Raw genomic sequence first — 26,292 nt, forward strand, 5'->3', positions numbered from 1 at the left:
GCTGCGCTGCGCAGCGGGACCGCGAGGCAAAGAGGCGCCCAGAGGCCTCCCGGGAGCAGCGGCGAGCGGGGCCTCTTCCTTCGCTGCCCGGCGCCCGGAAACATGTCGGGGAGCGCAGAGGCGGACCCGGCGCGCACGGCCGCGCAGGAGGAGAGCGAGGACGAAAGCGAGGTGCTGGAGGAGAGCCCCTGCGGCCGCTGGCAGAAGCGCAAGGAGCAGGTAGCCGCGGGCTGGGGCGCCGCGGCGGAGCGGAGCAGTCGGCAGCCAAACGCCCGCGCCGCTCCGCCCTCCCGGTCCCGGCGGCGGGAATCGCTCTGGGGGCGGGCGGCCCGACTGGATGACCTCCGCCTGCGCCTCACCCGCAGGAACGCTGCCCGACAGGAGAGGTTTACGTGTTTGTTTACTTAGAACCCGGCCGAGCTATTCCCCTGTCCTCGGAAGCTCTTACCGGAAGCTCTTTCCCCTTCTAGCCTTTGCCCAGAACGCTCACCCCGCGAGGTAGGCTAGCTCTCTCCCCGCACATCGGCTCCACCGCGAGCGCCCCCTCCCCTTGTCTGCGCCTGGAGCTGCCTGGCGGAGACCGGGTTGCGGGGGGCGCAGCCGGACCCCGGTAGTTCCAAGCTCTGAGTGGTGGGATCGGGGCTCCATCCCGGGACAGGAGGGGCCTCCCTTCTGCCCGCCGGCTCTTGTCACCAGGCATCCCCCACCTTCGACTGTCTGCCGGCGGATCTCCTATCCTTAGCAAGGCAAAGCGGGGGGGGGGCGCAGTGGCAAGCCTCCCCCCCCCTTGGACCTTATGGAGCAGGGGAAGCGGCAGCTCTTCAGCTGGGGCAAGGCTCTCTTCCCCACTGCTGGCCAGCTCCTGCTCTCCCCATCTCTCCCCCACTGCAGAAGGGTCTCCTAAGCCTCCATCTGGGACACCCTCCCTTCTGCTGATGGAGGATCCTCACTTTGAAGGGGGAGGGGCAGTGACAAGGAGCACAGCCCGACCACCTCAGGGTCCTCCTCCTCCTCAGCCTGCCCACCCAGCAAAGGCATCCCAGAGTTTGGCCATTCAGTGCAGAGGCTTCCCTGGGCAGAGGGGTGGGAGAGGAGGCACACCTGGTCCCCTTCTGAGGAGGGGCTTATGGGATTCCTGTAAGATATCATCCCAGCCCTTGGGGGGAGAGGATCTTACCTTGCCTGTCCTCCTCCTTGGGCGTGTTCTCCCCCCCCCCAGAGCTGGTGGAGGTCTTGCCTGAAGCGGTTAGATACCCCAGGGTGAGCCAGCCGTCCAGCTCCTGCCCTTTGCGTGAGCTGCCCCCGCCCTTTGTCCTGACCCTCCCTGCTCCCTGGCAGAGGAGGGCTGGGGTCCTCTGCCCCAGCACCCCCCAGTAGGCAGCCCCCTTTGTCCTCCAAGGGGCCTCTCCCAAAAAACAGGGCGGGGGAGGTCAGAGTGGAGAAACCCGCAGCCCTTGCGCTTTGTTTGGCAGCACCTGGATGTGGCTTGAAGAACTTCCGGGGTGAGCACTTGTCTGCTCCATATCTTTGAGGCTGCTGCCCGCCCCTCCTCTTCACCCACAGCCCCCCCCCCCCGGCAAGTGGCATTCCTGCCCGGCTTACCCCACGGGCCTTGTTCAGCCAGTTTCTCTCTCCCCCTTCTCAGGCTGGCAGCTCTGCCCACCAGGCTGACCTGGGGGCTCTTGTGGGGAGCCGAGAGCAGCAGCCTCTGGCTGGCTCTCGGAAGGGTCCCCCCCCGGTCCCCTCTGCCTCCTGCGGGGCTCTGGGCCGCCTGAATTTCCTCCAATGGCAGGTTTGGGAGCCACATCGGGTCTGTTTGGAGGGGGCTGAATGGGGGAGCCCTCAGGCTGTCCGGTTGATTGCAACTGACCCCCATTGCTGATTCCTCTCTAAGGGTCACTGTTCTAAGGAGGATCTTGCAGGGCTGGTCAGCAAAGCGAATCCGCTGGCTCTTTCTCTTCATCTGCTCACCCCACCTCAGGAGAGGCTATGGGTCATCCCTGGGTTGGGTGGAGCATGGGCTTGGCTGAACTGCTGCTGCTGCTGCTTATCGCCTGGGGGGCCTTGAGGGGAGGCTTATCGGAGGAGGGCAGGGCTGGCCCTTTTCCTGGTGTGGCACTTCTCCTTTACACAGGCGGCCTCTCCCCAGTGCTGCCTCTCCCCCCCCCCTCCCCAGAGCTTTGGCTCTGCTTCCCTGAGTTTTGCTTGTTGTGGCCTCAAAGGAAACCTTTGTTCTCGCTCCTGGGGCAGCCTTGGGGCGTGGCATGGGTGAGTGGCCATTTTGCCTTGCCAGAAAAGGAGCAATGCATCCCCCCCGTCAGCCCTTTGAGGTAGACCAGGTCAGGAAATAGACACCCCAGAGCCACCACTTATTGATCTGGGCTGTGTGAAAGCCTGGGAGAGTTTCTGCTCTGGCAAAGAGCTTGGGCAGGGGGGGTCTTCTGTTGTGCCAGGCTAGGCTGATGCTTTTGCAGGGGCTGCTGCACAGTCTCTTCGTGGGCATCTCCACATTCCTCTGCTGCTTCCTTCCTTCAGGAAGGAGACACAGAATCGGCGGGTCTAATTTCTAGGCCAGATGAAGATCTGGCGAAAGAGTTTCATGTCCCATCCTGATTTCACAGCCCCAGTAAACTTCCCCGGAGGAGGGAAGCGGTGGGAAGCCTCTTGTAAGCGGCGGTAGTGTGGAAGCCCAGCTCCGTTGGCAGGGTGCCTGTCCCTTGGGGGAGCCAGTCCACAAACCGTCCGCTTGGTCATCAGGGCCCTCCCTGGGCTCCTGAGAGAATCACTGTCCCCGCTTGGCCTCCTGAATCCTGCAGGCAGTTGCCACGACAACGGCTCCACCAGAAGGCTGCGCTGGTACCCAGGCCAGGCTCTCCTTGCCGGAGGCCGCCCCCTCGCCCTCTCTTTGCAGGTGGCGGGAGGGAAGAGGAAAGGGCAGGGCGAAGGGTTTGCTGGTGGGACAAGGTGGGTCTGGGCATGGGGGGAAGGGCCCTTGAAGTGGCCCTGAATCCTCTCCTGGCCAGTGCTTTCTTTTCCCTGCCCGGGCAGACATGTTTTTCCTGTGGTTCATTGTTTATTTATTTGAGTGTTTTATGGTAAACACTTACTGTAGGTATAGATGCTAATTCAATATCAAGAGAATTAATCAAAATGCCTAGAAAAAGGTGTTAAAATCCACTCTGTAAATTATCCCTGAGAAATAAAGACGACTAAAACCCAGAATCTAATGTCATCTGCGAGCTGCCAAGACACTGCAGGGGAATCAGCTGAATGAGCCGAGCGGCCCAAACACAGTCTGGGAACAGGAGGCTGCTTCTCAGAAGCGAGTGGGGAAGGGGCAGAGAGGTGCTCTTCCCCCTCTCCTCCCTGGTCCTGCAGTTGTGCAGACCTCCCTTCCTCCTCCTCCTCCTCCTGCCAGGAAGCCACTCTGGCGCTTGGCTGTGCCCCCTCCCCGAAGTTTCCAGTCGCAGGAGAACAAGATGGCAGGTCCCCTTGGTTCCCCCCTTTGCTGGCGGTCCTGCTGCTGAACCTGGCTCCTTATGGGCCCCAAGGGGGTGAGGGGAAGCTGCTGTCTTTGTTCCTGGTACCCCTGAGCCTGGGGGCTCGCAAAGCGCCCGCTGCCCACCTCAGCCCAGGAGAGCCCATCAAGGAGCAGAGAGCCAGCAAACCAGGCTTGGCTTCTACATGAGGAAAGCAATGCCCCGCCCCTTTATTTTCTGGAAAGGCAGCCGTGGTAGCCCTGCTAGCAAATGGCAGAGGGGGGGATTTGGGTAGCAATGAGGCAGCCACCCCACTCCTGAGGGGCCCTTATTTGGACCTGGGACTAGTTTCCTTAAGCAGCTCCTGGAAAGCTTGGGGGGGGCTGGCTGCAGTCCCCTCCCTGGATGCCCAGCCAGATCCATCTCTGGCCCGTCTAAAACCTCTGGAAGGCTGCAGATGAGATATTGCCCAGGCTGTTGGCTGGTTCTGGGCCTTGTGACACAGGCAGGGCTGCGTAGGTGCCTATGGGTTCTCTGGCCAGCCTGGCTGCTGAAGCTGGACGATGCCCACAGGTGAACCAAGGCAACATGCCCGGCCTCCAGAGCACGTTCCTGGCCATGGACACGGAGGAGGGAGTGGAGGTGGTGTGGAACGAGTTGCAGTTCACCGACAAGACAGCCTTCACGGCACACGAGGTGGGTGGGGCCCATAGGAGGATCGGTGTCTGTGCCCACAGCGCCTGTCTCTGGCTGCCCTGGCAGAGGCTCCTTTCCCCTGAAGTGCCCCTTGCCCAACAGGAGACGATCAAGGCCACCTTTGAACAGCTGGTGTTCATTGACCACCCCAACATCGTGAAGGTGCACAAATACTGGCTGGACGTGAAGGAGAGCAAAGCCCAGGCGAGTGTGCGCAGGGTAGGCCGGGCTGCCAAACCTCCCCCCCCCCCGCAGTAGGTCTCCCTGGGGCTGGAGGGCTGGGCTCAGGCCAAGGGGCTCCAGGAACGTCCCTCTGAAGCCACGAGGTCACCGGGGGAAGGGCGCTGGAGGCGGGGTGAGGGCTGGCAGCATCCAGCAGGCTTCCAGGCCAGAAAGTGGAGCTGGGAAGGGGTTTGAGGGAGATGCCTTGGTTAGCCTCTCAGGGGCTGGGCTTGAGGGCTCCCGAGAAGGGGCAGCCTTCCCTGTGGGAGGAGAGGGGCCAGAACCCCCTTAGTGCCTGGGAAGAGGGGCACCCACTGGGCCCACTCTGACCCCTTCCCTGCAGGTGATCTTCATCACCGAGTACGTCTCCTCCGGAAGCCTGAAGCAGTTCCTGAAAAAGACCAAGAAGAACCACAAAGGGATGAGTGCCAGGGTGGGTGACCCCCCCGGCCCCGGCTGCTTGCATCGGCCACCCTGGGAGCCCCTCCAGAAGGTTGGGCACAGGGCTCCTGGCGCCACAGATGGACCTCTGTGTTGCCAGACTGGGCCCTCAGGCTGCCAACAGCCTGGGAATGGAGGGGGATCTGGGTGGAGGGGCTGCCCACATCCTGGCCTGCCTTTCTCCCTCTGCTCTCTCCCCGACAGGCGTGGAAGCGCTGGTGCACCCAGATGCTCTCAGCTCTCAGGTGAGTCCCGGGTCTCCCCCCCAGCCCCTCCTCAGCCACGCTGCCCCTGTTGATGGCTGGCAGCATCTGTCAGGCACAGGGCTCCCCCAGCACTCTTTCCCTGCAGCTACCTGCACTCCTGCGATCCCCCCATCATCCACGGCAACCTCACCAGTGACACCATCTTCATCCAGCACAATGGGCTCATCAAAATTGGATCAGGTACGAGGGAGGTGGGATGGGGGGGGGGACCCTGGAGCCTCTGAAAGGAAAGCCAGCCAGGGGGACCCCTACTACTCCCACAGGTCCCTGAGAAAGACCTGTGGCCTTCCCCTCCCTCCTGGGTCCTGAAGCCTGATCATGTCTTGGTTGGACCACTGCAACATGCTCTGCCCGGGGCTGTCCTTGAAGGGTATTCAGAAGCTACAAGCAATAGAGAATGCAGCTGTGCAGACCCTTCTGGAGGGCTTGCATGTAACACCGCCATTGCCCACTTGCTTCCGTATCCAACTCAAGGGGTTGGTCATTACCTGTAAAGCCTCTTGTGGCCTGGGTCCAGGGTATCTGAGGAACTGTCTCCCACAATAGGATTGGCCCACCCCACTCGCTTTGGATCCTGTTGTCCAAAGAATTTGGGCTGGTGGGTCCAGGACAAGAAGCCTTTTCTGCTTTGGCCCCCAGCTTCTGGGATATTGGAGGTGAGGTTGGCTCGCACCCGCCTGGCCTTCCAGGGGAGCCTCGGCTCTGGTGGGTGGCCAAGGGCCCTGATGGGGCATTCTAGACTCAAGATGGCCAACAGGGTAAATAGGAGCTGTTCACGCCCTTTTCGCCTGTCCTCTTCGTTTTTAGCTTCTTATTTTTTATAATTTTAAGTGTTTTGTGTTTTTACTTTCTCTTATTCTGTAAGCCACCCAGAGTTGCCATAACACTGGGATGAATATAAATATAAATATAATGAATAAATTGGGGGCCTCATTCCGTTGCTTTCACGCCTGTGGATGCAAGTATGCGTGTTGGCTTGATCAAGTTCTCCCATGCTTCCCGTGACCTGCTAACACCTCCCCCACCACCACATGGAAGAACTCTGTGCATGGACCTGCCACGCATGGGCTGGTGTGGTGGGGAGCGTCTTCCCCTGTGTGAGAGACGATGCCCATGGAGGGGGATCGGGTATGATGGGCTATGTGAAGCGCATCAGTTTCCCAGGCAGGAGGCAGCACCTTCCAGAAACGGGGGGGGGGGGGGGGGAGGGAGAGGGGAAACGAGGCAGCACAACCTGAAGCCAGGTAGGAGACAAAAGAAGAGAGTCGGGATAGTCCCTTCCTAGAATCTCCCACAGCGTACATTCATTAGGCCGAGAGTAGCGAGGGTTCAGTCTGGCAAGATTCTGTCTCTGGTGTGTAAGCAAATAAGGAACTGACCTCTGGCTGAATTGCTGGTTGTTGTTCTTGGGCTTAGCCTGACACATTGTCCGGGACTTGTTTGCTCAGGATGAGAAGCAAACGCTGGGGTGACACAGCTGGAGCTCTTTTGCAGTTTCTGGGTAGAAGCCCCCACATCTCTGTAATGGCCTTTTTTTTATTGAAAAGTTTTACAGTACATTTTTAAATACAAAACCCCTCCCCTCCCCCTCCCCTCTCCCCAAACCTCCCCAACTCTCCCCTCCCCTCCCCCCCTCCCCGACTTCCCAGAGCTAAATACAGGGTATAAAAATACAAACAAACATAATCTAAAATATGCAAACGACAATAAGATATTAAATTCTAAATTCACTTTAACTCTTAATAAAATAACTACAAGCTAGTTATACATCATATAAATCCACTACTTATTCAAATGCTAAGTGAAACTTTTTAGTCCCATATTTATTCTGGATATAATCAATCCATCTTCTCCACTCCACAATATATCTCTGTTGCGATTGGTCTTTCAAATACGCTGAAATCTTTGCCATTTCCGCCAGATTAGAAACTTTTAAAGTCCATTCTTCTATTCTTCCAATATTGCGCTACTAAAAGTCTCGCTGCCGTAATTAAATTCAACATCAGCTTAGTGTCCACAACAGTAGCATCTGTGATAATACCCAATAAAAACAATTGCGGACAAAACTTTATCCTTTTCTTGAGTATTTTTTGCATATTCCACCAGATTTTAATCCAAAAAGCTTTAACCTTTTTACAAGTCCACCATCTATGAAAATTCGTTGCATCCTCACAACCACACCTGTAATGGCCTCCTTCTCTCTCCCCCCACAGTCTGGCATCGTATTTTTGCAGAGGGTAAGTGAAGCTGCTTGGAGTTGCCTCTTCCCGCCCCTCTCTGCCGCCCAAAGAGCCCCTTCTGGCTCCCACGTCCGAGTCAGGCCCTTCAGCCCTCACCTGGCCTCAGGACTCTGTCTGGGCTGCCACCCTCTGATGCAGGAAGCCAGCTCTGCAGGACGCCCTCGGGCCCAGGCCGTGCTGGGGCTTGGTGGCGTCTGCTCCGGCCTGCCACCTGAGCAAGCGCCTTCCTTCCCTCCCGCAGCCCTTCCGCCCGAACTCCACAGCCCGTGCCGCACAGAGCGGGAAGACCCGCGGAACCTGCACTTCTTCCCTCCGGAGTACGGAGGTGAGAGCGAGCTCCTTTCCGGTGGCGGGAGGGGCACGGTCGTTTTGGGGCATGCCGACTCCATGGGATGCTGTTGGCTTTTCAGAGACGGCTGACGGCACCGCGGTGGACATCTTTTCCTTTGGGATGTGTGCTCTGGAGGTAAGGCCGAGGTTCCCCCTGGCCGGCTTCTGCTGCTGGAGAAAGGGGGCTTGGAACCCAGCTGCTGCCCGCATGGCCGGCCTGGCTCCATCTTGGTCTCTCCCACAGATGGCCGTGCTGGAGATCCAGTCAAATGGGGACTCCTCCGTGACCAAGGAGGCCATTGAGCGAGCCAGGCACTCTCTGGATGACCCCAACATGCGGGTGAGAGGCAGCACCACCCCTCTGGGGTGGGGCAGGCGAGTGACAGGATGACCACGATCACCTTGGTCTCCAGCCACCTGGTGGTTCCCATACCCCAGTCTTCTGGAATAGCGCATAACATTTCCACGGGCCTGAGCACAGAATTGCAAAATAATCCTGGTTGCCAAGTATGGGCACATGGATGTTACTCTTGTCCTCCTGGGGGTGGGTCTGATCTGCCCCCCCCCTTTGAGGTTCTGATGGACAGAGAGAGCTGGACTTCATGTTGTCCCTTCTTTACCATTGCCCATTCAGTCAGTCTGGACTAGAGAGAGATCATATTATACAGTGTTGCATGAACCGTTTCATACAAAAAATGCCCCCCCCCAAGTGCCATCCATCCATCTCTCTCTCTTGCTTGCTCACTCATTCGCTTGCTCTTTAAGAAGCGGGTTGCTCCTCAGTCCTCTGGCTTCACCCTGCTAAGAACAAGCAGCCACGTTCACAAGAAACTCAAGAAATGCAGAAGAGTAATATTAGGTGGAAGGCCTCCCAAGGAGTTCCAGCGATTGCCCTGATTTCAGAACAAGCTCAGTGAGCAATGAACAACCAGCAACTGTTGATCTACCACCAATATTGCAACATTCAGATTTGCTATCATCTTGGGGCGAGGAGGGTGGGGGGAATCTCCATGACCTTTAGAATCTAATTCCAAGCAAAAACCACTAAATAACTGATTATGTAACAAAGTACAGAGTAAAGAGAAGGAAGGAAGCAAAAAAGAACATATTGAGGTAGAGAGTGATGGGAAGGAAAAGGAAGTGTCTTAAACTTTAAAAGAGCAGATTTTAACAAACTCAGAGAGAGCCTAGGAAAGATTTCATGGATGAAAATCCTAAAGGGGGAAAGAACTCAAGAAACATGGGAAACTGAAAAACATTTTCATAAAAGCCCAGTCCAACACAATACCACTGAAAAAGAAAAACAAGAAATCTAAGAAGAAACCAGCATGACTGTACTAAAATCTCTCTGATAAACTCAAAGACGAAGAGGACAACTACAAACAACACAAAGAGGGACACACAACTAAGGCAGAATATCAGCAGATAACCTGAACCTGCTAAGATGAAGTCAGGAAAGCAAAGGCTCAGAATGAACAGAGACTTGCAACAAAAGTCAAAGATAATAAAGTTATTTCAACATATAAATAACAACAAACAATTCAAGGAAACAGTAGGTCCACTAAAGAGAGAAGATGGCAAGGAAAGAACAGGCAGTAGAGAGAAAGCAGAGCTGCTTAACTCATTCTTTGCATCAGTCTTCATACAAAAAGAAACTATAGCCCAACCTACCCAACCTACCATAAACTGTCTAGAAATAAAAATTAAAATAAGCAAGAAAATGGTAGGAGAATGCCTGTCTGATATTGATCAATATAAATCTCTGGGACCTGATGGATTACATCCCAGAGTTCTGAAGGAGATGGCAGATGTTATCTCAGAACCATTGCATCATATTTTTAAAAAATCCTGGAATTACCTTGAGGATTGTAAAAGAGCTGATCTGGTTCCCCTCTTCAAAAATGGGGGGAAAAACAGATCCAGGAAAGTACAGATCGATCAGCCCGACATCAATACCTTGAAAGATCCTGGAAGAGATAATGAAAAAAATAGATCTGCAAACATTTAGAAATAAAGTTATAACTAGAAGCCAGCAGGGTTTGTTAAAAAAGAGATCACACCAAACCAATCTTATTTCATTCTTTGAGAAAACTGCCAAATTAGTAGATCAGCAAAATGCTGTGGACATAATATACTTAGACTTCAGTAAGGCATTCGACAAAGTAGACCAAAACCTACTTCTTGGTAAGCTTGAAAATCCACCAGATGGATTTGTAACTGGCTGACAAACAGTACTCAATGAGTAGTCCTGAATGGTGCTATATCTACATAAAGGGAAGTAAGCATTACAGTACCACAAATTTGCAGATGACACTAAATCGGCAGGAACAGCCAACACCCCAGAAGACAAGCTCAGGAATCAAAAGGATCTTGACAGTCTTGAACGATGGTGCTTATCCAACAAAATGAATGTGGAGAAAAGCAAAGTTTTATATTTAGGCAGGAAAAACCAAAGGTACAACTACAGATTAAGTGAGACCTAGCTCAAAAACAGTAACTGTGAGAGGGACCTTGGAGTCCTAGTAGACGACCCCTTAAACATGAGCAGGCAGCGTGTGGCAACATCCAAAAAAGCTACTACAATCCTTGGTTGTTTAAACAGAGGCATAGAATCAAAATCACATGTAGTATTGCCTTATAAAACCTTAGAAAGGCCACACCTGGAATGCTGCATCCAGTTTTGATCACATTACAAAAAAAAAATGTTTGGAAACTTTGGAGAAAGTGCAGAGAAGGTCAACTAAGTGGACAAAGCCTGGAGACTAAAACATATGGTTGCAGGTATTGGCCATAGCCAGTCTAGAGAAAAGAAGGACTGGGGGTGGTGGTGGTGATATAGTATTCTGATATTTGAGGGGCTGCCCCAAAGAAGGGGGGGGTCAAGCTATTCTCCAAAGCACCAGAAGGCAGGACAAGAAGCAATGGGTGGAAACTAATGAAGGAGAGAAGCAACCTGGAACTAAGGAGAAATTTCCTGACTGTGAGAACAATTAACCAGTGGAATGCACATTGCCTTCAGAAGTTGTGGGTGCTTCATCACTGGAGGTTTTTCAGCAGAGGCTGGACAGCCCCCTATTTGGAATGGTATAGGGTCTCCTACTTGAACAGAGGGTTGGACTAGAGCAGAGGTCCCCAACCCCCGTTCTGTGGACCAGTACTGGGCCACGCCATGCCAGCAACCAGTCTGCACAAACAAAGTCCCATCCACAGGATGCAGGCAGCACACAAAACCACACCCGCACCATTCTGTGGGGAAAAACCTTTCTCCACGTAACAGGTCCCTGACGCCCAAAAGGTTGGGGACCTCTGGACTAGAGGATGTCTAAGATCCCTTCCAGATCTGTTCTGAATTGAATTTTTTCACATTAAACGTGTGAAAACTAATCAGTGGGAGACTCCAAAAGACAGGTTACTCCAGCCCGTTTTGCTAATCTATAAAAGGAGTGCTATGGTGTTCTGCCCTGGTCTAAGTATAATGCAACATCTGGAGGCAAAAGTAGAAGGGATGCTTATGGAATCTGTAGATGACGCAAAAGCAGGCAAGATAGCTAATGCCCTAGAAAACAGACATGAAATTCAAAATAATAGACTAGACTAGACTAATAACTTTGTCACTTTGAATGTATACTAATTGGCATACATTAAAATGAAATTTCATTGCATACAGCTCTCAAAGGCTCACTACCTCCAATATACACTACATAAATATGACAAAAATAAATACAGAATTATGCATATACCCACATATATGATAGGGACAACACAGTCTAGTTCAGATTATGAGATAATCCTAGTGGACAAGAGTTCTTCCTTCAGGAAAAGTCAAGGCCAGGCCTGCCTCAGCTTGAGCCTCTAAGAAAGAACAATCCTTAACTCCACTTGTTGAGAAAGGTATAAATTGCTAGAGGTGAAGTGAAATACGGTAGTGCAAAGCCAGAAGTGAAATTCATGGACCAAAATCCCCAAGTCAAGCTTCAAAGGAGATGTTTTCTGAAAGAGGGGGGGGGCTTCAAGGGTGGTTTGGAATGCAGCTGTATTCCGTTCCCAGCTGGTTGACCTTGAGACCTAAAGAGCGAACTCTTCATTTTTCCTTGAATCCTCCCTCCTCCAATCCAGTCCCACTAGAGTTCATGGCAGTCTGGCACTGAGTGATAGCAAAAGGCAAGCGTGGAGTGGCAGCTGACTGTCAGATGTGCAGGTATTTCTATTTTGGGGGTGGGGTTCTTGATAAATCACGGGGTGATGAAGTTGCAAGAAAGGCAAGCATAATTTTAGGTGGCCTCCACAGAAACAGTTGATTCCACTTCCTGCTACCTCAACAAGATCCACCTTGAGAACGGAGATTGGCTGTAGAGAACTTAAGATCCTTAAACAAGAAACTGCTGAAATTGAGTGAAAAATAAACTGGAGGTGTGGGAGCTGAAGAAAAATGGGATGAAAACCGAGGGAGCAGGTGCAGCCAGGACTTACACGTTGTCCTCCTCATTTGCTGTGTTTACACAACAGACTTAACCCGGTCAGCGAAAGGGCTCACCGCTGTACTTCCACTCACCTCCGAGGTTGGTTTGGGGGTTTAGCGTGGTGTGAACCTGCCCTGCTTGATGAGGCCCATTCTGATGAGCCCTAAAATGGGCCCCGGCCAGGCTCGGCCAGGGCGGGTCTGCCACCTTTGTCTTCAGCCTGGAGAAGGGCACCACGTCCTGCTCTGGGAATGCCAGCTCCGGGGGGGGGGCCCTCGGCCCCACACTGGAAGGAAGCTTTTCCGGCTGCCACCCAGCGCCAGAGAGCTTTTGCTTACAGGACTTTCTGTCCATGGAACAAAACCGTGCGCCAGTTTGACATTCGGCATCTCTCAAAAGCTTGCATGAATAGATTAGTTTTCATCAGACACACGAAATACCATTACGCGTGATTGGAAAGATCCTGCTTGGCCAGTTGCCCCTGCCGTCCTTTCAGAGTTACTGGGCCGGGGGTGTCTGGTTCTCCGGATGCTTTACAGGTCAGAAGGGTGCGGTGTCGGTGTGGCTGTTTTTGGCCAGGATCAGCTAAACATACCTAATCAAGCCGCCTCGGCCCATTTTGGGCAGGGTACCCCTTCCTGCTCAACCCTCAGCTGTCCCTGTGCAGGGCTGGGCTGAGCTGCCTGCCCCCCCCCCCGGCGCAAGAGAGGCTATTCTCTCTGTAACCATCTCCCCCCCCCCGCCCCCCATGCAGGAATTCATCCTGGGCTGCCTCCTCCTGAATCCCAGCCGGCGGCCGACAGCGCACGACCTGCTGTTCCACCGGGTGCTTTTTGAGGTCCACTCCCTGAAGCTCCTGGCTGCCCACTGCTTCATCGTCCACCAATGTGAGTTGGGGGGGGGCTGGGAGCAGGGTGGGGGGAGAAAAGGCCGGCTGCCCCCGGCTTGGAGTTCCAATCCTGTGTCTTGCAGACCTGTGGCCTGAAAATGTGGTGGAGGAGAAAACCAAGGAGCTGGATCTCAGCGAGGTGATGGCAGAGATTCGGCGGGCAGGGCGGCTGCCTGTGCAGTGGAGGTGGGTCTGGCCCTGAGCAGCATCCTCGGGGAGGCTCAGTGCCCACCTGGGATTCCTGGCTGACCTGGGTGCTCACAGGCAGAGATCCTCACCCCCCACAGCCTGACCCTTATCGCCCTGCCCCCTCCCTCTCCACCAGGGGAGAGCCTAGAGGGCAGGCAGAGCAGAAGCCAGGTCCTGGGTGCCCCCGTCTCCGGCTGTGGCATGGAGGCTGCTGGTAGCTGTGGCACCTTGAACCCTTCTGGCTCTGTTGGGCGGCTGCAGCTGCCACAACTGGCTAAAATTTGTCCTCCCTCCCCTTCCCCCAATCTCCCCAGGTATTCAGAGGTCTCTTTCCTGGAATTGGACAAATTCTTGGAGGATGTCAGGTGAGTTTCTCCATCTTCCGCTTCTCCCTCTGCAGCCGCTCCACAGACACGGGAGGGGCTGGCCCTGGGACAGAGAGCTCTCCCACTGCCCTTGCTGGGACCCTTTCCCTGAACCATCTCGCTCTTCCTGCCAGGAATGGTATCTACCCCCTGATGAACTTTGCCACCATCCGGCCCCACACCCTGCCACAGTCCAGTTCCCAGGCCCCGGAAGACCCCCAGAAAGCCCAGAGCCCCACACCGGAGCCTTTTGACGTAGAGACGCGGAAGGTGAGGTGGCTTCTGCGGATCAGCAGCCCCCTTCCCTTGTTTGGAGCCCAAGGAGGCAAAAGCCCCCCGCTGTCTGTGGCACTCTCCTCTCCTCCATCCTTTGCACCACTTCAGTCTGTTCCCCCCTCCCCTGCACTGAGTGAGGAGGAGGAGGAGGCAGACCTTCCCCAGGGCGGGCAGCAAGAGGTCGGGCCAGGAGCCTCAGGAAGACACTGCTGACGTGTCATGGTGATGGGGTGGGGACTAAAGTTTTGACAGGAGCAGAGGAGAAAGTCCGTTTCCCCTCATCCCCTGCAGGGACGGCTCACGTGGCCCCAGACACCCTCACAAAATGGCTGCAGGCCAGCACCCAGTGCTGCACGCCCATTTCTCTGGGGGAAAAAGACTAAGCTGCCAGGCCGCCCCTGTTGGCCAGCTGGGGGGCAGGGGGAGATGGGTGTTTCTTGGGAGGGGGCTCTCAGCCACGGGAGATGCTCCCACGCAGGGCCACGGCGCCAAGCTCAGGGAAGAGCCCCAGGAGGGGCAGCATCCGGCACCCCCTACCAGCAGGGGCTTCGGATGGGGCTTCTGCTGAGGGCTGCCTCTGCCCCCACCAGGTGGTGCAAATGCAGTGCAACGTGAGCTGGCTGGAGGAGAGGCGGCAACGTCAAGTACGTACATACAGCCCGGGGAAGCGCTTGCAGCTGCAGGCCGGGGCAGTGCCAGGCCAGGCCTCCTGGCAAGTGGAAGCCGGGCCTTTCAACAGCCCCCCCTCACCCTGCATTTACCTAGGTGCCCCTTGGGGTGGGGGGGCTGTGAAGATGTAGGGATAGGGAGGGGGTTCCCCTCTGGTTCAGGCAAGGAGGGCGCAGGGAAGGTCACGGCCATTCAGTGATTGTGAAAGCCCCGCTTGGGGGCTTTGGGGAGGGGTCCTGTGGCAGGGCAAAAGCGGAAGTGCCCTGCTCTCCTTCCTTTGCCCCAGAGGGCCACAATTCATGCCAATCTGTGCCTCCCTAACAGCTGACCCTCCTCCTCATCTTGGAAGACAAGCTCCACCGCCAGCTGAGCTACGACCTGCTCCCCAGTGAGTCTTGCCCGCTTCCCTCCTGCTGGGCGTGGGGGCCACAGAGGTGGTGGGATGGGCAGCGATGCCAGCTGTGCCTTCAGATCCCGGACAGGGTCTCCCCCTGGGCTCCTAAGGCAGGCGCAGCTCCCTCCTCGTCATGAGGAATCTGGAAAAGGCCACCCCAGGCCCTCCCCCCCTCCCGCTGCATGGGGATTTGTTTATCCATGTGGCTATGTGGCCATGAATTTTTCCAGCCTGAGGAAGGCCTGTAACATGCCTAAGCAGACACCCCACAGGAGATCCCGAAGGCCTGCTGAAGCAGCCAGGTGCCATGCTTGGCAAAAACCGTTCTCCCCAGGAAAGCTGGCCACGGGGCCGCACTCCCTAGAAGCAGGGCCCTGCGGGGAGCTTCTCTTGCAGGAACCCGGGGGGGGGGGGAAGCAGTGCTAGAGACACCCGCCTCCCAAGCCTCGAGGGGCTTCACGAGGGACCACCGGCACCTTGAATTGCCCTGGGAAACAAGCTGGGGATCGGAGTTGCTCTCAAAGCAAAGGGGCTGCCTTGCATGCCCACCATTGAAAGGCCACTAGCTGGCACGCCAGGCGGCTCCCTGCGAGGGCTCCCCAGCCACTCCCCGGGTCCAGGCCCGGCCCCTGAACCAGCTTTGCAGGAGGCCAAAGGCCGACCTGGTGAGGCTGGCAATCCCTGTTCCTCACAGGCGACAATGCCGGGGACCTGGCGGCTGAGCTGGTGCAGTACGGATTCATCCGCCAGGTGAGCCTCCTGCGCCCCCCACCATCACAGAGGCGGGGTTCGCCCGGTGGAGTGTGTGGGTGTGTGTCCAGCAGCACACCCACGGGGACCACCGCCCACCCCCCCACCCCCGTGTAGCCCTCGGGAGCTGCACGTGGCTGGAGCTTTTCCACGTCCTCCTGCCAGGGGGCTGGGGGTGGGGTGGGGGGCTCCGTCGAAGGGAAAGGAGCCCTTGGGGGGGGGAGGGCCGGGGCGCTCCCTGGGGCCTCACCCCTCCCTCCCTCTGCTCTCTTCCAGGATGACTGGGAGAAGGTGGCGGCGTTCCTGGAAGGCGCCCTGCACCGACCACAGCTCCCCCCCGCCCGAGGCGCCGGCTCCAGCCCCGAGACCGGCGGCCAGGACGGCCCCTGAACCGGCAGCGGCCGGGCTAGGGAAGAGCAGAGGAGCCGGCTGTCTGCTCGGACGGCGCCCATCCTCCCTCCCCTCCCCCCCACCCCACGGCGGAGGGGGCGCTGCCCGGGAGCGCGGCCGCTCAGCAACCCCTTCCTGGGCTCGCCCACGGTGGGGGGGGCGGATCCCCCCGGCGGGCGCCGCCCTCGCCCCGCCCCCAAGCCCCGCCCACCCGCGCTCTGCTAGCTCTTGACGCCTCTCCCCCTCCCCCCGCGCGGCACGCTCCCTCCGAGAGCGGGTGGGCGGGGCGAGCGGGAAAGGCTCTGGCCGGAGCTCCGCCGCGTCCCGAGGACGCCCCCTAGAGGCTCAGCGGGGCGGCTGGCGGCAATCGACACGTTCGCGCAGGCGCCCTGGCCGCCCTCCGCTCCGGAGCCGCCTCGCGTTTGCCCGGCCTCCCGCCGCCTGGTTCTCGCGAGACTCCGGAGCGCGGGGCGCGAGGCGGCGGCGAAGATGGCGGCGGTTGCGGCGACCACCACCACCACCACCACCGCGGCGGCGCTCTCTCTGGTAAGCGGCCGCCCCGGGCCGGTCGGAGAGCCGCGCCACGGAGATGCGGGGCGTCCCCGGCGGAGCCGCTGACGGGGCGGGAGGCGGGACTGCATTCTCCCCGCCCTCACCCGTTGCAGGAGGCGCGCCCGGACGGGCCCCGTCCCAGCCAGGCCGTCTCCGGAGCCGGGCCGCGCCCTCTGGGTAGGGTAGGGCCTGGAGCCCCTCCCGGAGCTTGGCGGGCCCCGAGGCGCCTCCGGGGTAGCTGGGCGGCAGCGGCAAATCGAGGGGGCCGAGCCCGCTGCACGCGGGGGCTGTGTGGGCAGCGGGGTGGGGTGAAGGATGGGGCTGCCCCCTAGGCTGAGGCCTCAGCCCGAAGAAAGAGGCGCCTCCCCCCTCCGCCCCCCCCAGGCGGGCCCCCGATGCGCCCCCCCCCCCGCGCATGAGCTTTGAACGATGGAGGGGGGCTCCGGCCTGGGCTCCCCCGACTTTTCCAGGGCTCCGTTTCGTCTGCCCTTCCGCGCCCCCCCCCCGAGCCTTCCCACCAAAGGTCAAGTCAGAGGCCGATGACCTAATGCCCCCCCCCAGTCGCGCTGCCGGCATGCCGCCTCCTGCCATGGGGCTATTCAGAAGCCTTTGGGTCCCCCCCCTCGTCCTTTTCACAGCAGCTCTCCGAAAGCCCGTGTGTCAAGAAACCCCTCTCCCCCCCCCCCCGGGCTCCACTGGGGGGGTGTCGTCCTCCGCTTTCTTAGAATCCACAGACTGAAACCTTTGCTCAGATAAAACTGTTGGACAACGCCATTTCGGACTTTTTCTAGCTGATTTCTAAGTCAACAAAGATGAAAGATTCCCCCTCTGCAATATTCTGTACTAAGAACTCACAGTGGTTCTCCATGGATATTCTGACCATTTTTCCCTAGATGGTCTGGATCATAAAAAGTGAATCTTGAGGACTTGGAAAAAAATTATTTATTTATTTTATTTTATTTATTTTAATCCCATTTATATCCCGCCCTTCTCCGAAGACTCAGGGCGGCTTACAATTTAAAGCACAAATCAATGTGCTTAGCAATAGCCTTCATTCTATGTATATGCCTGCTTATTAGGGCTTTCGCCCCCCCCCCCAAGCGGCATTATTACAAAGTCATCTTATTGCCCCCAACAATCTGGGTCCTCATTTTACCTACCTGGGAAGGACGGAAGGCTGAGTCAACCTTGAGCCTGGTGGGATGCGAACCTGCACTAATTGCAGGCAGCTGGTGTTACTTAAGGAGGCATTAGCCCACTGCTCCACCAAGGCTCCACCAAATTGCCTGCATTTTTAACTTTACCACCTCTGTATTGGGCCTCTGCACAACCTGGCTGGTGGAAATGGCCAGGCAGGGAACTGGGAGCTTGATTCAAGCTGTGGGAAGGTGAGGCCCCAGAAGTCCTGAAAGAGATGTAGGTCCATCCACTCCTCAAGAAGCTAAATCTGAATCCAGCAATTATAAATAACTTCCATTATATCCCAAATCTCCCCTTTTGGGGGAAGGTTATTAAAGAGGTGGGACTGTAGTTCTAAAAGGCTCAGAGAAAATGGATGACAGTCCGGTTTCATACCTGACCGTGGGATAGAAACGGCATTGGTCTTGCTGATGGTTGACCTGTGGAAGGACTCGCATGAAGGGGGTGCAAGCATCCTTCTCTTCCTAGACTGTCCAATGGATTGCAATGCTGCCAGGCACAGCATCTTCTTGAACCACATCTGAGGACTGAGAGTTGCTCTGGTAGGTCCACTCCTACCTGATGGTTTTCGTTGGGCGCAGCAGACGAAAGAGTCTAGTTGCCAGATTCTGTTACGGAGTGCCCCAAAGCTTCATACTTAACTCTCTTGTGTTTGATGGTTAACTTTAAACTCTCAGGAGAGGTTATAGTTTGGGGTGAGTTATTATCTGATACATTGTAAAAACGTCCAGCACTATAGTACAGCACCACCCTGGGCCCAATCACTCCTATAATCCTCCCTCCATCTTTTTACCTCTCCCTCCCTTGGGGGTAACAGACACCCTTGCAATTTCTGAAAGCAGAAATCGAATTTTCACTGCTAGAACCTGGTAAATGCATCCTTGGAATCTTGAACTGCAAAACATTCAGCCATATTAATGGGCAGTAGGACTTCATGTCAGTAGAAAATTAATGGCAAAAGGAACTCGGAGCTCAAAAAGCAGGTAACAAATGCCCAGCTACAGTCAAGTCCAATGGGGACAAAATGTCAGATACTGCAGAAGTAAAGTGGTTACTCGCTTAAAAAAGGTCCCGGTTACCTTGCAGGAGTCTGTATTGTCTGATAGGAGGTCAAGAAGGTAGAAGTACAGAATGAATGGTGGGTGCAAAGGTTTGTAAGAGTCACCAAAAGGGCTTTAGGTTAAGGATGTGCAGCAGAAAAGGTGATTCAAAGGGAAACGTGGCATGTGGGTCTCTTCGGATCCACATCAGTGGCTAAAAGGCATTGGAAATAATGGAGGAGGAATCCGTGTTTGAGCTGCTCGAACAAGAGGAGAGATGACTTCCCTTTGGATTTTCCAATTAAAGAGGATGTATTTCCCCTGAAAATTGCAAAGGGCAGAATGAAGGATGGGACTAAAACCTGAGACTGATAATTGCATGATGAGGAATATAGGTTGTGCTGTTGGGCTGATCTCCGAGCTCGGCAATTCGGCTGCCAAATGGAGACAAAACGTTTGCAGCCAAACTGCCAAGCTCGGAGATCAGCCCAACCGCCAACCGGAGCTACTAATATGCAAACAGATCTCAAGGAATACAGGTACTTCCCACTTACTGCCTCATCCAGCAACTCTTCGGAGTTACAGTGGCCCTGAAGAGGTAGGTTCCCAAGAGGTCCTCCAACTTGCAGCTATTGCCACATTCCCACAGTCACGTGATCACAGTTCGAGCACTTTGTAACCACTTTACAATGATAATGGCATCCCACGGTGATGTGATTGCCACAACAGGCTTCCAGCAAGCAAAATCATTGGGGAAGCCGGCAGGAAGTTGCAGGTGGGGGGATATCATGTGAGGAGGTTGTGCTTAATGACCCCAAGTGGTTTGCTTAATGACTACAGAGGGACTGTTGTGAGGCCAATGTGGCCATGTGAGGTTTCACTAAAAGACTGTCGCTCGGTGATAGTATTCTAGACACAATTCTGGTTGGTAAGTGAGGACATCCGGTGCCTTTTTTCCTCCTCTCAATGGGTTAAATCTGGGAAATAACGGAACATCTGGACGACCCCATGTAATTGCTGAGGAATTCTGTGCAGCTGCATAAAGCATCAGACGCTAAGCAGAGAATGATTGGGTGAGAGGCAGAGACCCAGAGAATGGCTTTCTCAATTTAAGTATCAAGCAAGCAGATTGTTCTGAACTTACTACAATGCTGGTCCTGTTTCCCTCCCCCTCCCATCTGAGTGAAACAGCCTCCCAGCCCCCTCCGCGTGGGTCTCCTGCTCAGGTGGGCTTTCATGAGTGTCTCTCCAATTTCAGGGCACCGAAACGGTCAAGGTGGAAAATGGGCAGAGCACGTCAGCCAAGCTGGGGCTCCCTCCTCTCACCCCGGAGCAGCAGGAGGCTCTTCAGAAGGTGAGCAGCTTGACCGAGGTCGTCCAGCCTAGGCATAGCTGGGGAGAGAGAGAGAGAGAGAGAGAGAGAGAGAAGCACGGGCGAGGAGCTTTTCCTTTCCTGCCAGGAATGTACAGCCGCCTTCCACACGACTGGGCTATAACCAGATTTGGGGACTTCATCCAGCTAATCAGTGAGGTGCTAAACATGCAGAACAAATGAATGGGCATTAACACGGTTTAGCCCAGAACTGTAGCTGCCTGGACGCCAAGAAAGTTGGTGCTTTGAGGGCAAGTGTGCATCGCTTTGTGCTGATGGCTGTTGAGTTACATCCTGCGTACATATATTTGTATGTAATTACCCACTCGCCCACCCCCTCTCTCTCCATAGGACTAAAATCCAAAACAGAACTCAGAATGGACACTCCAGGTCCCCCAAGTAGCTGTGGCCAAGCCTTTCCTGGAGTAAAGCAGCTTTAATTAATACTTAGGAAATTGACTGGGCGGAGGGCTGTCTGGAATGAGGACCGCCATAGGAAAACCTGCCCCGGGTTCTTTGGCCTCGCTCGTTAAATGGGGCTGAGCAGGCGGAGGAGACTGGACTCCCAGCAGAGAACTGGTGAAAGTGTTCCACAGAGGGGAAGGTTGAAGCGGCAGGAAGTGTATTGAGAATGAAACAGACCCCATAGGAAGGACCAGCTGATCAGATCGTGTTCAGATTTCTTCCTATTAGTCAGATCAGTCTTGCTCGAGAAGAACAGTGACACAGCTGGGGAAGGTGCATGAGGAATCACCAACCTTATCGGGGATTGAGGCCAATTTCCTCTAGGAAAAGTGAGAGGGTCCTTTTTAAGCTCAGAGGAGAGGCAGCCAAAGGTTTATGAAGTCACGTGTGCCATTGGTGATGTTTGTGTGTGTGGGGGGGTTCTCCCTCTCCCAATGGCAGAACTCGGGTTGATGCATGGCAGTCCAAGGCGAGGAGAGTGCCGCTGCTTTACCAGCTGGTGGGCACTGGTAGGAGAGGAGAACAATGCCCATCTCCCCCCCCCCCAGTTGGTGCTGCTGGGCTTCCTTGGGGCATTGAGTCAGTCCCGGGGGACCCTACAGGCTGGGCCAGAGCTCCAGCTTCGTGGCTCCCCAGCGGCCTGGCGAGTGTTCTGGGCTGGCTGGCTGGCTGGCTTGTGGAGCAGCTGAGGGGAAGGCCAGCGCCATCCCAGAGTCTTGTTCCCAGGTTTGTTGCAGAGGTTCCATCAAGCTCCTGCTGGGTGCGAGTGTCCTTCCTGAGACGGTCTCCAGCGGAGAAAGTGATACCTGAGCAGGGATTGTTCCTTCAGGAAGGTCCATCCCACGTTACTGTGGAAATAAATTAGGGAGCTAGTTTTATTTATTTACTTAAAACTTTTATATAGCTTCTCATCTTATATTAAACTCTGGATGGCTCCGTTGCCAACAATCGGAACAGCACCAATGATAAAAACGACACAATACATATCTTACACAGTTCTAAAATACTCATTCCCATAAAACCTCTTAAGTGAGAAATGGTGCCGAGTAGAGTAGAATTAGAATTAGAATTGAGCTGGAAGGGGCCTTGGAGATCTTCTAGTCCAGTCCCCCGCTTAAGCAGGAGAACCTATACCATTTTAGAAAGGTGAATGTCCAGTCTCTTCTTAAAAATCTCCAGTGATGGAGCACCCACCAGTTCTGGAGGCAAAGCTGTTCCACCGGTTAATTGTCCTCAATATTAGGAAGTTTCTCCTTAATTCCAGGCTGCTTCTCCTCTTGATCGGTTTCCAACCATTGTTTCTTGTCCTGCCCTCTGGTGCTTTGGAAAATAGTTTGACCCCGTCTTCTTTGGGGCAGCCCCTCAGAGACTGGAACACTGCTATCCTGTCTCCCCTGTTTCTTCTTTTCCTTAGACTGGCCAAACCCAAGTCCTGCAGCTGTTCTTCCTATGTTTTAGTTTCCAGGCCTCGGATCATCTTAGTTGCTCTTCTCTGAACTGTTTCCAAAGTCCCAACATCCTTTTTGTATTATGGTGACCAAAATTGGCTGCAGTATTCTAGATGTGGCCTCACTAGGGTTTTATAAAGCGGTACTAATACTTTGCGTGACCTTGATAGGACAATCATTTTTGAACCAAGGTACCTCAAATGGCTAACTTAACAGAATGGGTCCAAAAAGTGGGACCCATAACTGCCATGGAATTGAAATTTGGCACATTTTATAAAACATTTTATGACATAAAATTATCGTAAGGCGTTTTACGACATAATAGAAAACGGTCCCCCTGTCCTAACCGGGGGGAGGGGCTGACGGAGGGGGGAGGGTGCGTGTGACCAGGAGGGCCACCCTCTCCCTGAGTCTCAGGGGCTCCGGGATGGAGGTTTGCCGGCTGCTGGTCTCTGTGACTTTGGTTTCTCCCCTCTCCCTCCTCCCAGGCCAAAAAATATGCGATGGAGCAGAGCATCAAAAGCGTCTTGGTGAAGCAGACGATTGCCCACCAGCAGCAGCAGCTCACCAACCTCCAGGTGAGGCCCTGCCAGGACGCCCTTGCCTTTGACGTGCCCTCCCCTCCCCAGGGCAGCCCCTTATGCACTTAGAGCCACTGCCAATCCTGAGATCTGCCTGGAGTGCTGCCTTCGGCCTGCCATGACCGTCCAGGCCTAGACACTGCCGCCTGCGGAGGGAAGCTTAGCTACCTGCAGAGAGAGAGAGAAAGAGAGAGAGAGAGAGAGAGAGAGAAAGAGGGGGGGGGGAGGGAGGGAGGAGCTGGTGTGGGACGCGGCAGTCAGCCTCACACAGGCAGGGAGGGGCAGGGAGGGTCTGTGGTCTTGCAGGGCAGCGGGGCGGGGGGGGGCTGCTAGCTGCTGTCTGAGCCCCTCTTCCTGAGGAGTTGCAGGGTGGGGCAGCTCTGGCTGCTGCGGGTGTGTGTGCGTGGGCGGCTGTCCCTATAGCTAGTTGTCTGCTGAGGGCTGAAGACTGTCCTGGACCCCCCCTGCCTCGGCTGCCCAGGGTCGGCCAGGGGTGTTCAGCGAGGAGGAGGAGGCAGTAGGCAGGCAGGCGAGGCGTCTTTCTCCCACTTGAGTTTTGACAAACCCCGTGGTGTGCTCAGCTCCCACAGACTGAACTCTGTCTTTACTGTCTTTCAGATGGCAGCAGTGACAATGGGCTTTGGAGATCCTCTCTCACCTTTGCAATCGGTCAATAGACACATTCACTTCTTCTGGGCACTTGGTCTTAGTCAGGGCCTAGCCTGGGGGAGGACGTAGCGGTGGCCTCCCTCTTCCCGCCACTCCCCTGCTTTGGATATTACCCCCCCCCACCAGCCAAGGCCAAGTATAAGCTCCCCAGTGGAAGACCTTGAGCTGGGGGCAGCTGGGATCCCTGGAGGTACTGGGCAGAGAGAGAGAAAGAGAGAGAGAGAGAGAGTGAGAGGAAGGAAGGAAGCATTAGTCTCAAGCAGCGGGAGAACTGCCTTTCTAGGGATGCTGAGGTCCTGGCCTCAAAGTAACTGCCAAGGTAACTCACCAGGGGGCCAGCGTGGGATGCTGGTGGCCGGCGGCTGGGGCTCGGCCAGCTCTCCCAGACAAGTGGAAGGGTGCTAGGAAGAGGGGATGCTGGCTGGTACTGGGGCAGAAAGATGGTGGCCGCGGGGCCTAGCTGCCAGGGCACAGGTCCCTCGCTTTTACAGCCTTGGCACAGGCCAGCATACGAAGGCAGGCCAAGCCCTCTCCGGGGAAGACAGGTGTCCTTCCCTTCCGCCTGAATGCCAGCCACGTGGCGCAAGTGGGCAGGAGCCCAAGGTCCACCTTAATGTGGTGGTGGATCTTGCGGAGGGCCCCAGCTCCTGCTGTGTATTGGGCAGACAGGCTGGCCTAGGCTGATCCTCTCGGAGCTGTTGAAGAGTCCGGCTCAACGGAGCAGCCTCTGGGGTTAGGCCACCAGGTACTCTGGAGCTCTGTGCTGGGACCAGAAGGCCGGGCTTAGCTTAGTTTCTGTGGGGCAGGTGGAAGGGAAGCAGAACTGGGTGCCCACCTCAGAACAGCCACTCAGTCTGGATCTGGCCTGGGATGCTGGATGGGCAGCCAGTTTGCTGGGTCGGGGGAGGAGGGGGAAGCAAGTAGCCCAAATAGCCAGGCGGCCCCCATGGGCTTCATTACAGATGCCCGTTTCCCCTCTCCCTAACTCTTTGCTCTGCTGGCTCCTGAACGCTGGGAGTGCGTGCCCTTCGTTGAGTTTGTCCAGTGGCACTGGCTGTCCTGATGTGCAGCAGAGAGCCTCTGCCTGCAGAGGGCCCCTCATCTCTCTGGGGAGGAACGAGAGACACCCCCTCCCCCCAACTTGTTTGGACGGGAGGCTGAGCTTGGAGGCATGGCCTGGCATCTGCCCAACGCAGTTCTCTCCAGGGTTGGGGAGGGACTGGCAGGCGTGCCCAGAGAGGGAGCAGGGAGAACTGAGGTTTCCTAGCCTTGTAGCACCCCGCACCACCACCCCCCGGTCATGAGAAGTGTTGAGGGCTTGCTGCAAAGCCCCCAAGGTGCTCTTGGCTCTGACGGACGGACAGCCAGCCAGTATCCCCAGCTTCTAAGGGGGACAGGAGTAGCCTTGGTTTTCTTCCAGCTCCAGCTGCTTGTCCTGGGCCCGGCTGTGCTGCCAGGCAGGGGAGCCGCTGCCCGGCCACTGAACCACAGTGGTGAATCTGGGTTGTAGCTCGGCTAGACTTTTGGCAGAGGAAATACGTCAGTGTGGACCTTCTGCTACTGTACATCCTTGGGACAGTGTCGGACGGTTCCTTGCCCCAGCTGGCCTGGCAGTGGGAGAAGGTTGTTGGCATCGTGTCTGTTGTTTGTTCCCAGAGGCGCCTGCCCAGAGGGAGAGGCAGCGTCCTGGGGTGGGGGATGTTTCAGGGGAAGACGGAGACGAGGTGCCCGATCTGGATCTCTTGCTGTGTGGGGGCAGAATCGTGGAGAAGGGCCCTTTGGGGTGGCAGCGGGAGGGCAAGGGTGGGCTGGGGTAGTTCCCCCTCGGGGAGCCTCCTGCTGCTCCTGGGGAGGGGGGCACGGGAGAGCTGCTGGGCCCCTGAGCCTGCCTCCTGCTCTGACCAGCCAGACCTTCTCTCCAATACAGATGGCAGCGCAGCGGCAACGGGCCCTGGCCATCATGTGCCGGGTCTACGTGGGCTCCATCTACTATGAGCTGGGAGAGGACACCATTCGGCAGGCCTTTGCCCCCTTTGGGCCCATCAAGAGCATCGACATGTCCTGGGATTCCGTGACCATGAAGCATAAGGTGAGGGGGACCGGGACCGGTGGGGGGGGGGGCTGTGGGGTGGGTGGAGTGCGTGAGCTTTAAGCCCCCTTTTCTGCTTGGCCAGGGCTTTGCTTTTGTGGAATATGAGGTGCCTGAAGCCGCTCAGCTGGCCCTGGAGCAGATGAACTCCGTGATGCTGGGAGGGCGGAACATCAAGGTACGTGAGGGGAGGCCTGGGGGCCAGCAGTATCTCTGCGTCCGGTAAGGGGGGAAGAGCCGTGCCACCTGTCTTGCCATCTCTCCAGCAGGGCAAAGATTTCTGCAGGGGTGCATCCGGGGCTTCTTTAGAAACGGGCCAAGGGCTTTGCCCAAGGCCATCCGTGGCCCCTGAACAGCAAAGGATTCTCCACCCCATAGTGGTGGACGGCTGGCCTGCCTGGCGCTTGCAACTCACTTCGTGGCAAGGAACCTTGAGAAGGGGTTGCAAAGCCAGGTTAACAAAACATCCTTGCTGTATTCCCTTGACGCGGTGGGCACAGTGGCAAAAACAAATCGGAACTCAGTGCAGTGACTGGCTTAACACAAGAGTCCAAGCAGCAGGCCAGGTTCCCCTGCTCCCTCATCTGTCATGCCAGGGTTATGCCAGGGGTAGTGAGGTGGAGGGGTTGGGCTGGGAACGAGGAGGCCCAGGTTCATCTTGCTGGCCGCTGACACGTTCTCTTCCCAACCTACCCCACAGGGTTGCCTTGGGAATAAAATTGCCAAGAAAAAAAGACAGGGTGTAAGCCCAATGAGTAAGTCTGGATGTGGGAACGTTTGTTTGCTGAATCAGGGTTTATAAAATGTTAGGCTTATAGAA

At 55.9% G+C, this 26,292-nt stretch overlaps 3 protein-coding genes across 6 annotated transcripts in view; 2 read left to right on the forward strand and 1 right to left on the reverse strand.

Annotated features, from left to right (window-relative positions):
* NRBP2 (nuclear receptor binding protein 2) lies at positions 1-17,143 on the forward strand. 4 transcript variants are annotated; one of them, XM_081325014.1, is made up of 18 exons: positions 1-219; positions 4,053-4,175; positions 4,278-4,394; positions 4,741-4,830; positions 5,043-5,083; positions 5,190-5,284; positions 7,318-7,341; positions 7,586-7,669; positions 7,755-7,810; positions 7,919-8,014; positions 12,889-13,021; positions 13,107-13,209; positions 13,527-13,577; positions 13,712-13,847; positions 14,444-14,497; positions 14,847-14,910; positions 15,611-15,666; positions 15,943-17,143. In XM_081325014.1, the coding sequence occupies exons 1-18, from the start codon at positions 103-105 to the stop codon at positions 16,054-16,056; spliced, it is 1,554 nt and encodes a 517-aa protein (XP_081181140.1). In that variant the 5' UTR covers positions 1-102; the 3' UTR covers positions 16,057-17,143. The 4 variants fall into 4 exon arrangements, with proteins under 4 accessions (XP_081181140.1, XP_081181141.1, XP_081181142.1 ...); XM_081325015.1 differs by having other exon boundaries at positions 4,278-4,379; XM_081325016.1 differs by lacking the exon at positions 13,712-13,847 and having other exon boundaries at positions 13,107-13,162.
* Positions 1-26,292, reverse strand: part of LOC308666310 (uncharacterized protein) — a 48,956-nt gene that overhangs the window by 9,274 nt on the left and 13,390 nt on the right. The gene's annotated exons all lie outside the window — the stretch shown is intronic.
* Positions 16,085-26,292, forward strand: part of PUF60 (poly(U) binding splicing factor 60) — a 13,782-nt gene continuing 3,574 nt past the window's right edge. Inside the window, exons 1-6 of the mRNA XM_081325013.1 lie at positions 16,085-16,602; positions 20,107-20,202; positions 22,622-22,711; positions 23,333-23,383; positions 25,311-25,472; positions 25,558-25,650. Of these exons, the coding sequence (XP_081181139.1) occupies positions 16,546-16,602; positions 20,107-20,202; positions 22,622-22,711; positions 23,333-23,383; positions 25,311-25,472; positions 25,558-25,650 (549 nt within the window). The 5' untranslated portion in view covers positions 16,085-16,545. The remainder of the gene's footprint in view (positions 16,603-20,106; positions 20,203-22,621; positions 22,712-23,332; positions 23,384-25,310; positions 25,473-25,557; positions 25,651-26,292) is intronic.

This window comes from Vipera berus, assembly GCF_964194415.1.
Source record: "Vipera berus genome assembly, chromosome: 3".
Taxonomy (NCBI): domain Eukaryota; kingdom Metazoa; phylum Chordata; class Lepidosauria; order Squamata; family Viperidae; genus Vipera; species Vipera berus.

What these genes read in the sequence shown, in the direction of transcription:
- NRBP2 (XM_081325014.1), top strand. Translation starts at nt 103, where the DNA reads ATGTCGGGGAGCGCAGAGGCGGACCCGGCGCGCACGGCCGCGCAGGAG. An exon ending in CCCAGGCGAGTGTGCGCAGG is followed by an intron (nt 4,395 to 4,740) that starts GTAGGCCGGGCT and finishes CCTTCCCTGCAG; the next exon opens with GTGATCTTCATCACCGAGTA. An exon ending in CAGATGCTCTCAGCTCTCAG is followed by an intron (nt 5,084 to 5,189) that starts GTGAGTCCCGGG and finishes CTTTCCCTGCAG; the next exon opens with CTACCTGCACTCCTGCGATC.